General features: G+C 45.7%; 1 protein-coding gene across 1 annotated transcript in view; it reads right to left on the minus strand.

The window, feature by feature from the left end:
* Nucleotides 1-810: 810 nt before the first annotated feature.
* ESR2 (estrogen receptor 2) overlaps nucleotides 811-11,244 on the minus strand; it is a 69,950-nt gene continuing 59,516 nt past the window's right edge. The window contains exons 8-9 of the mRNA XM_040477365.1: nucleotides 3,293-3,473; nucleotides 811-1,445 (exon numbers count right to left, since the gene is read on the minus strand). Coding sequence (XP_040333299.1) covers nucleotides 1,256-1,445; nucleotides 3,293-3,473 — 371 coding nt within the window. The 3' untranslated portion in view covers nucleotides 811-1,255. The remainder of the gene's footprint in view (nucleotides 1,446-3,292; nucleotides 3,474-11,244) is intronic.

The following is an 11,244-nucleotide window of genomic DNA, read 5'->3' on the forward strand; positions in this document are numbered from 1 at the left end:
GTGTGTCTGTAGCCATTCATCTTTCCACGGAACAGCATGCCTTGCACACACAGCCTGACGTGTCCCTGTCTATGGATGGCTGATGTGATAATTGTGGATGTCCCAGGGAAGCACTGTGGCTGTGACCCAAACCCACAAGAGAAACCCATTCCTGCAAACACTGGGCCTTTCTCCCGCACACACTGGGCACCTGGGACAAAAGAGTTTTGAGGAAGGAAAATTCCAGGGGCAGTTAGATTTAAATCTCTACAATCCTCCATGAAAGTGATCACAAACACACATGCACCCCAAATAATTAGCAGGCTCTATGAATGCAAACCAAGAGGAATAAACCTCTATGAAGATGGCAGCAAGGTCAAGTGCGGCGGGGCCCCCCCCCCCCCCCGGGGGGGTGGAGAACGTGGCTCACTTCCCAGCCTGACCACCGGCTCCCCAGGTTGCAATCCCTCTGGCCTTCAATGGTAATAGTGATACATGGCCTTAGTCTTCACAGATTTGTGAAGCAGGTTTGTAGAGCTAGTTCATTCATTCATTGTTTGGTTTTCAATCCTATAATCAAGTAGCCCGGAAAAGGGCAAACAAAGGCCTATCTAAGGGCAGGTTAGGTGGCACAATAAAGGTTAGTCCACTTCTTGGGGCACCTGGGTGGCTCAGTCGGGTAAGCATCCGACTTCGGCTCAGGTTATGATCTCATGGTTTGTGAGTTCCAGCCCCACGTAGGGCTCTGTGCTGACAGCTCAGAGCCTGGAACCTGCTTCAGATTCTGTGTCTCCCTCTCTCTCTGCCCCTCCCCTGCTCTCACTGTCTCTCTCAAAAAAAATAATAATAATAAACATTTTAAAAAAATTTTCTTTAAAGGTTAGTCCACTTTAAAGTGCCTCATTCTCTCCCTCTCTACCTTATAAACCTTCCACGTCAGATTTCCACCATTCATTCCAAACCTTCAGGATGTTTCCCAGAGGAACAGAAGGGATATGGAAAGTAAGAAAGGAACCGCACTGAGATTCTATGAGGCCAAGCGAGAGGTAAACTCTGCATTCAAACATGCTCCCTAGTTTTCTCAGCCTGACTCCTGGGAAGTGGAGAGGTCAGGTGAAGGACAGCACATGGCTGAGCCTACCATGACCCAAGGAGGGACCACGCAGGAGAAAGACGATGAAGCCTGCCTACTTCCAGATGGAGCTCGCGGTTTGCATTTGGGGTTCACACTTCAGCCTCTGACCTCCTCTGTGGTCTGTTCGCCCCAGGATGGGCATCACTGAGGAGACTGGAGGTTCTGGAAGCCCTCTTTGCTCTTACTCTCCTCTGCCGGGCTGCACTCGGACCCTGTGACCAAGGACTTGTGCCCGCGAAGCGTGTGGGCATTCAGCATCTCCAGCAGCAGGTCGTAGACTGGGACCACGTTTTTGCACTTCATGTTGAGCAGGTGTTCCATGCCCTTGTTACTATGGGAACAAAGAGATGCTGAGAGTCCTTCCCGTGAGGCAGCCGTGGGAACTTCAAAATCTTCCCCAACTCTCCCCAACAAAGTCCGTCCACCCCACACCCCAAATCCCTTTGCCATTTGCTCTAGGTAGGGTCCTTCCATCTGGCTCCATCAATCATCTACACTGAAGGGCAAGCACCTCAGTGTCCCACCACCCACCCGCAGTGGCCCGACAGACATGGCACGGAGTGCAATTCTCATTTTTCATACCAGTTATGTTCTATATAGTTGCCACCAACACTGAATCGGCAAATACACTGCTCCTGGGGAAAATACAGAGGCTCTGGTCACAACATTTTCATCCTCCAATTCATACATAACCTAGGTGCACCTGTGTTTGTGTTTAAAGACACCTTGTTTAACATAACTTGTCGCTTCATTAGCATTTAACTCACAGTCTATGGTACCATAGCTCATGCATGAATAAAAGCTGATCTAACTCGCATATTCTCTCCATAAGGCACATCACAGCCTTCTTGCACTTAGGAACACTGACAGTGCTTCAGTACTGTGCTTGGGGGCCACGTTTAGACACTGAAATCTCCCAACAAAAAGCACAAAAAAGTGCAAAAACATGGCACTTCAGAGACCACGTAAAGGACATTTCTTCACAGTATGAGGGCCGAAACAAGAATGCAAGTGTCACCTTGTTTGACCTCAGTTGGGAATGTACGTGTGGGCAACTCAAATTTTTTGCCACTCTGCACACGTCCTTGAGTGAGCACGAAAAATGCCATAGAGTATGGATTCAGGGGTTACAAATAAATTTGTAAACGTAGTCACCTTTGCAAATACAGAATCTGTGAATAATGAGAATGGATGGTACCTGTTCTGAAAATGATCCTGGTGGCAAATAATCATTCAAGAGGAAACAAGGCAAAGGTTGTTTTCATTTCCGCCCCCTTGTAATAATCCTTGAGGTGAGTACTGTCCTTCCCCACAGCCCCCAGACTTTCGTCCTCCTTGGGTAGCAACTACTTTCCAACCTCATCTCCCCTCTTCCTGCTCCAGGGCAGGGTGACCCTCGTCCCGGGAGCCATCTAGCACTGAGCATCACTATCCCAGCACAGAGCTACCATCCTACACCAGGGGAGTCCCTCGTCATCAGAACACATGATTCGTGTTCCCTGAATACACTCCACTCACGGCCCTACCTTCCTAAACCTGCTGGCCTCGCCAGTTCCCTTTGGTCTCATTCTTAATATCCTGATGCTGTCACAAGAACAGAACCACTCTTTAAACACAAACACAGGTACACCAAGGTTATGTATGAATTGGAGGATGAAAATGTTGTGACCAGAGCCTCTCGGGAACCTAACCCTGTATTTCCCCCAGGAGCAATGCATTTGCTGCTTCAGTACTTCCCCAGATCACTAGCCTCAGGAGTTGATCTAACCTCCCCAAGAAAATGACCTCAGAGTAGTGGTGCAGGGAGGGGAGGCACGTCACGTTAGGAGAGACACTGCCCTTTTTAGAATTCCATGAACAAGCCCAAACCCCCAACAACTAAAAAACAGATGAAGGATGCCATAAATATCCTATAAGGGGTCACATGACATCTAGTCAGTGCCCACTATGCCAATCTTTGGCCACAGGCTCATGCACCGATGAAGGGACCCCACCACCACCACCATTCCCTTTCAGGGGGTTATTTTCCTTTAGAGGTAAAAATTCTACCTTATTACTCTCAAACTGGCAAACGCTTTCTCAAAGCTCTTCACCCTTCTCAGAGCACGTGCATGCAACCCCCCCCCACCCCCACACATTCAGTGGAACTGCCCTCCCACCCCCACCCCAGGATCGTACCTGGCGTGTCTGACGTGAGAAAGGAGCATCAGGAGGTTAGCCAGGCGGACTGGCTGCTGCTGGGAGGGAATCCCGCTCTTGGCAATCACCCAGACCAGAGCATCGGTCACGGCGTTCAGTAAGTGAGTCAGCTTCCGGCTGCTGTCAGCCTCCTGGCTTGCTGCGGCTAACGGGTGCATACCTGGACGGAGAACAACAGCCACGAGTCATTGCTCTGAGGAGAGGGAATGGAAGTCGTGTATCCAGCAGCTAAGAATGCCTACATTCTCCAGAAAGGGGGCCAAATTGATCTGGGCTGTTCTGGCATCTACACATATAGTGAAGTCTTAAAAAATCTTCACCTGCCCATGGTGTCCTTCCCCCGAGAGCCAGCCTGGCTGAATGCGGGCGGACTAACTGGTCTCTCAAAATGCCACGTGGCCCACAACCGTGGCTTTTCCTAGCAGTAAACCTATCTGGTGGCCTGAACCATTACATGGTGTTTCTCAGCTGCAGTAACAGCTACATACAGAGAAGGTCAGAGAGTGAGATTAATTCTACTCTCAGCCCCTAGGAGGCCCCCTCATCTAAGGGGAGTTGAACAAACATAAACGAATGACCACGGCGACGTAGCCTCCCCTGTCCGCCACATGCAGACAGCCATGGCAGGCCCGCTGTCCAGGCCCTTGGCATCACACCTCTGGTGGCACCACCTCACTGGGGCAGGAAGACCATCTCTAGTTCTTGGACCCCAGACCACTTTCCTAGTGCTTCCGGCCTGAGCACCTCATTGAGCAAAGCCTGCAGGCACATGACTCCTGAGATCCCCAAAGCTATCCTCGAAGTAGGCTGTTCCCCACCCCCCACCTCATCCTACCCTGCCCGGTGTTTAATCCCCCTCTGACTCTAGGATCTAAGATACTGTGGCCTCCCAGTATTTGCAAAATAACGGCTCAGGTAAATCCTCTTGCCCCCACACCCCACCACCAATCCTGCCTCCTGCATCCCTGGAAGCAGGGAAATAATTAGCTTCTCTTCCAGGCTTTCGGTTTCAAAGTAAGAATAAATGGCAACTCTGTGGAACCAACCGGGGACCTGCCGGCTGTGTGCTAGAAGGATAATGAGGACCAGCACACCATCATCCACGGAATTTGGGCACTTTCCGTTCTCTTTTTTTTATTGGTATTTTTAGTTCAATTAAGGTAGCTCAGTTCCACACAGTTCGGTGGAGGCAAGGGACATCTTGAACCACAATTATGCAAGTGTAATGCTTCACCACAGCCCTGGGGCCTGTCCCTCCACAATGTCTGACGATGTAGGCTTAAAATATTCATCTTTTTACAGTAACCCAGAACTGCTTCTCTAACTCACAGGCTCACCTCATTCTCCACAGTGACGCTTCCTGAATCCCCCCATATCCTCAAAACTCTGACTGAACCCCACAGCAGGTGACCTGCCCTCACACCGCAAGGGAAACAAGTCCCACCCTTGGCCCAACGTGCCCCTTCCGAGCCACCAAAATGCAGACCCGCTCATGTGGCTCCCTTTCATGACTTCCCTGCTCTTGGGTCAGAGTCCAAACCATCTGACGCAGCTTTCAAGGGTACCAGGCCACTCTCTGCTCTTTTCACCCTCATCTCCCACCGCACCTCATCTTGAACCCTTTTGACTCCAGAGCAGGTGATGCAAAGAACACGCCCAACTTTCTGCTTAGGAACTCACTCGCTCTCCCTCTCCTCCTCTCCACCCTCCCTCTTGTGCTTATTCACATCCACTCCTCCTTTAGATCCCAGCCTGGCTGTGAACATCCTTCTGGATACTCTCCTGACCTCCCTACTATCCCACCCTAAGTCTACTCTGGTTCTCCTCTGAAGTTCTGACAGTGCAGACAGCACCATGTTGTCCCACATCCTGGATTTCCTTATACACACCCATGGCCACCCTTCCACCCTCAGAGACACTGGACATAAGCACTTCGAGAGCACAGACCCTGTCTGCTTATCATTATATCCTCATCACCTAGTGCAAAGACTGGCATGGAATGAATAGGCATAAAGGGGAGAATTAAGCTGAATGCACATAGGTTCAGATTTTTACATCAGGTTAGTCAATCACACCATCAGAACTGAAATGATAAAAATGCAGGTTAATGCATATTTTAGGGATACGCACAGAAAATTATTAATCTCATTAAACTTACTTCCCCGAAAATTGACCCCAGCTGCATTAACAAGTGCTTTCTCTAAACTACCCTTCAGTCCATTCTTCTACAGGATGTGTGCTCCATGGATTTCTGCTGTCAGAAATATGTTTTTGGATTCTAAAAGGACGTGTGTTGGTCCAAAGTGACAAAGTGAAAAAATAAAAAAACTCCTCAGCTAAGTATACATAGCACCATTTAGTATTCACAGCACCATTACTCATGAGAGCCTAAAAGTGGAAGCAAATCTAGCCCATTAATAAATGGATAAACAAAATGGGGTGTGTCCATACAATGGAGTATTACTCAGCCATAAAAAAGAACAAAAGACTCATTCATGCTACAACATGGATGAACCTTGAAAACCTTATGCCAAGTGAAAGAAGCCAGTTACAAATTTGTATGGTTCCATTTATAGAACGTGTCCAGAACAGGCATATCTATACACGGGGGTGGCTGCCTAGGAGTGAAGGCGGAAGAGAAATTAGGGAGGGATGACTAATGAGTACAGGCCTTCTTTTGGGGTGATGAAAATGTTCTAAAATTGGTTGTGATGATGGGTGGTGCATAAGTCTATGGACACACTAAAATCCACTGAATTGTATACTTTAAATGGGTGAATTGTCTAGTAGGCGAATCCCTCTTCACAAAGGAGTAGTCGTTGCCAGAGGCAAGCCCTGGGTCTTCTAGAGGCTGTGGGGGCAGTGCAGCTTCCTACCGGGCCATCACTGTCATCACCAGCAAGGAGTTTGGGGAACGGGAGTCAGTTAGGTTTTGTGAGGACTGTATCAATTTTAGATACGGGGAAAGTTTTTATATGCAGAAAGATTAACCTATATAAGATCATCCTGGGAAGGAATTTAGCCGAAAAATACCCATTTTGCTGCCTCGTTGGTCAGCAGTGCCAAGCCTGCACTTGGGCATTCACACACCCCGGGGCTCACCAAGCGTGTACTTACAGAGTCATTGCTAACTGGCAGGCTGTGGCAGAGGCAGGAGACGGGACACAAAGCCCTCACCTCTGGGATGCTCACCACCCAGACACACAGGGAACAAAACTTAAGCTCTTCTACCAGCCAAAAGTAAAAACATCAGTTGGGGTGCCTGGGTGGCTCAGCCAGTTGCGCATCTTTGACTCAGGTCATGATCTCACAGTGCGTGAGTTCGAGCCCCGCGTCGGGCTCTGTACTGACAGGTCAGAGCCTGGAACCTGCTTCAGATTCTGGGTCTCCCTCTCTCTCTGCCCCTCGCCCGCTCGCACTCTGTGTGTGTGTGTCTCTCTCTCTCTCTCAAAAATAAATAAACACTAAAAAAAAAAATGTTTTAAAAAAAGTAGTGAAACAAATCAGTTAGTAAAAAAAATTGTTTAAAAAAAGTATTTAAAAAACGTCAGGATTCATTTTAGAACACAGTTCAATTACTTTACATGAAACTAAAGAAGACAAGATCTTGGCACCATGCCGCACACATACCAAAGAAAGTAAAATAAAAACAAAGACATAATCTCCTCTCCTCTTTATCACCTGGGAACAGCTGTGTGTTGCTCTCACTAACCTACCTGATGACATTCTGAGCAGTACACCGAGGCGGGGTGGGGGGGGGGGAGACTCCCCAAGATCTGCCACATCCTATGTTCAAAGGATGAAGATATAAGCTCTCCTTGACTGAAGGCAAATAAATCAGAAAATCTTAAGTGTTTAATAAAAATCCCAGAATACTAGCCAAAGGAAAAATGTACTTTGGGGAGGTATATGTGGTGTTTGCCTCTTTGCTTTAAGGTAAGGAAGCTCTAGCCATGACCCATCCCTTTATCACCACCTCCTACCCCAGCACCATGACAACAGGCCAGTGTTTGAGAAAGGCCCGTGATAGGAAACCAGCAGGCTGATGTTCACAATGCTTTGCTCCCACAGTCCGTCAATAGAAAAGGCCCCGTCTGGCCTCTTCAGCATCCTTCTGTGTATCCTTTTGTGCCTCTGCCTTCCACCCACCTGCCTCACGGGAGCTCTCCCCAAAACTCAGAGTGAACCAGGGCTTGAGTTGTTGTCTCCATCATCTTGTTAATGTCAAAGAGCATTGCCTGGTTCTAACCCTCTATTTCTTTCATTGAACAAAAAGTTTCATCCTTTTTAAGTCTTAAAACTGCTTGAACAAATGGACCTCTTCCAGGGGCTCCTGGGTGGCTCAGTCGGTTGAGCATTCGACTTCAGCTCAGGTCATGATCTCATGGTTTGTGGGTTCAAGCCCCACAATGGGCTCTGTGCTGACAGCTCAGAGCCCGGAGCGTGCTTCCAAGGCTCCCTCTCTTCTCTGCCCCTCCCCTGCTCATGCTCTGTCACTCTCTCTCAAAAACAAACATTAAAAAAAATCTAAAAACACAGACCTCTTCCTAACTTTAAATACTTTTAAGGACTATTTGCAGACTGATCCGACTACATGTCCTACATTCAGTACCCTTGATTCTATCCAGGGGAAAACGTATTCAGTCTTCAGGTTTCTGGATGACAAGATGGCTGGTCCCACCACTCTTAATTTGGATATGTTGTTATGTTAACTACAACACTTGTATAACACTTTTGAGTTCTAAAACATTTTAGCGAACATTGTAACAGGCTGTTAAATGCAGTGTTTTCTGTGATCTCCAAATTTTAGAAGCCAAGTTTCAGAAGCCGCATCAAAGGCTGAGAATAATAAAGTTATGCCAAGTGCCCCTCACATCCTAGGTTGTGTGTAAGAGGACGTGCTGAGAGAGGAATCAAAATGGTGATGTCCTTTCTCTATCTCTCTCCTGTAACAAGGACGATACTCTTCTGCTACTAAAGCCTAGCAAGGACCAGACCCCCGATTACCTGTTTCAGTGTATATCGCTATTCTAGACCAAACACATGTATCTAGTTCACTTTGACATTTTTACTATTTAGAAGTCATTGGCACATACCTGAAACCAAATAAACATTTACTAAACTGAAATTGAATTGGATAATAAAGTTAATATTCATTCTATATTATGTCCATTATTAGAAGAGATAAATAACCCAGAAAGTAAGTAAGTAAGTAAGTAAATAAATAAATAAATAAATAAATAAATAAATAGAGATAAATAACACAGAAGTATGCAGCTATTTAAAACATAACTACCGGGGCGCCTGGGTGGCGCAGTCGGTTAAGCGTCCGACTTCAGCCAGGTCACGATCTCGCGGTCCGTGAGTTCGAGCCCCGCATCGGGCTCTGGGCTGATGGCTCAGAGCCTGGAGCCTGTTTCCGATTCTGTGTCTCCCTCTCTCTCTGCCCCTCCCCTGTTCATGCTCTGTCTCTCTCTGTCCCCAAAATAAATAAACGTTGAAAAAAAATATTAAAAAAAATAAAAAATTAAAAAATTAAAAAAAATAAAACATAACTACCTACATCCAAAACTAATACAGGGGCACTTGGGGGGCTCAGTCGGTTAAGTGTCCGACTTCAGGTCATGATTTGACGGTTCATGAGTTCAAGCCCTGCGTGGGGCTCTGTGCTGACGGCTCAGAGCCTGGAGCCTGCTATAGATTCTGTGTCTCCCTCTCTCTCTGCCCCTCCCCCACTCACAGTTCTGCTCTGTCTCTCAAAGCTGAATGTTAAAAAAATTTTGAGACTAATATTGTATGTCAACTGTACCTCAAAAAAAAAAAAAAAGGAAAACAAATATCCCATTAAAAATGGACTATTTTAACAAATACTTCCCCAAAGAAGATACAGATATCACAAAGCAGCATACGAAAAAATTCACATCATTAGTTATAGGAAAAAACCAAAGCAACCACAAATATATGCCATTACACACCTGTTAGCATGACTGAGGGTCCTGCATCCCAGGAAACTCCTCAGTCTCAGGTAAATCTAAATAGTTGGTCACCCCTAAATACATTTTATATAAAATTTTATAAGATGCAAACTAATCTGTGCCATTTTATGTTGACTATGTTTTATAGTGACAGAAATTGTATTGGGGGGTTGCATGGGATTGGACAGGGGGAAGAAATGAAGAAGGGGGAAATTAGGAAGGGGCACAAGGAAACTTCTGAGTGTAATAGATATGTTCACTATCTTAACTGTGGTGACGCTTTCAGGGGCGTATATGATTGCCCAAATGCATAAAATTGTATGCTTTAAGCAGGTACAGTTTATTGTATATTAATTATACCTCATAGTTCCGTTAAAAACACTGTCTTGGCTGTAAAAAAGTCAGATCTAAACACATACATACGTATACATACATATGACTACTAACAAACCCTGACCTGGCCACCTAGCATGCTGATACCAATTCAGACCTGACTGAATGATGTCATCCCAACTTGAGCTCGTCACTTACGCAGGAGACTACCTCCAGACAGCCCAATGCTTACCTAGCACACAAGAGAAGCTGACAGCAACAAGTAGCAGCCCTCAGAGACTCTGCTCTCCCAATACAGGACACAGAACATCCACAGCCTTTGGACTTTAAGAAACCTACTCCATTTCTCTTTTCCTGACCCTCATCCCCAGGGTCTCCCTCCTGTACTGGATACAGTCGCTGCTGCGCAGTATGTCTTTTCCAAAATTCAGGCTACAATTTTTGCCCTCTTCGTCTTTCTTTTTCTGTTTTAATTACATTGTTTACAGATTTGTTGAAGTATAACTGATATGCAATAACCTGCACATACTTACTGTGTACAATTTGATTAGTCTTGACATATGTACATATATATATACATACACACACACACATACACACACCATTAAAAGCATAATCCACAATCAAGATAATGAACACATTCATCACCCTCAAAAGTTCCCTCGTGTTCCTAAGTAATCTATCCCTCCACCTTCCCCAACCCCCATCCCATCCCCCGGCAACTACAGATCTGTTGCTACTATAGATTAGCTTGCTTTTTCTGAAATTTATGTAAATGAGGTCTTCTAGTATGTATGCTTTTTTGTCTATCTTCTTTCATTCAGCACCATTATTTTAAGGTTCATAATGCTGCATATATCTATCAGTAGTTCAATGCTTTTTACTGCTGAGCAGTATTCTACTCTATGGATATATTACATTTGGTTATCCTTTCATCTGTTGGTGGTCATTTGGATTGTTACCTGTTTAGCGTTATTACAAATAAAGTTGCTATAAACATTTGCATACAAGTTTTTGTATGAACATATGCTTTCATCTCTCTTCGGTAAATACCAAGAAGTGGGATGAATGGGTAACCTGGTACATGTATGCTTAACTATTTAAGAAAATGCCAATCAGGTTTCAAGAGTATCTGCACCAAAATAAGTAAATAAAAGTAGTTGTACCAATTTATATCCTCCCCAGTAGTGCAGTGAGAGTTCTTATTCCACATTCTCACAAACCCTTGATATGGTCAGTCTCTTTAATTTTAGCCAATCTATTGGGTATGGAGTGGTTTCTCATTGTGTTTTAATTTAGATTTCTCTGATGAATAATTTTTTTTTTTTTTTTTTTTTTTTTGGTACAGAGAGAGACAGAGCATGAACGGGGGAGGGGCAGAGAGAGAGGGAGACACAGAATCGGAAGCAGGCTCCAGGCTCTGAGCCATCAGCCCAGAGCCTGACGCGGGGCTCGAACTCACGGACCGCGAGATCGTGACCTGGCTGAAGTCGGATGCTTAACCGACTGCGCCACCCAGGCGCCCCTCTGATGAATAATTTTAGCACCATTGCATGTAATTATTTGCCAGCAGCAGATCATCTTTGATGAGGTATCCATTCAAAATTTGCCTATTTTAGTTCA

The sequence above is a fragment of the Herpailurus yagouaroundi genome, unplaced genomic scaffold (genome assembly GCF_014898765.1).
Source record: "Herpailurus yagouaroundi ecotype Mexico unplaced genomic scaffold, PumYag 141, whole genome shotgun sequence".
In the NCBI taxonomy this organism is placed as follows: Eukaryota; Metazoa; Chordata; class Mammalia; order Carnivora; family Felidae; genus Herpailurus; species Herpailurus yagouaroundi.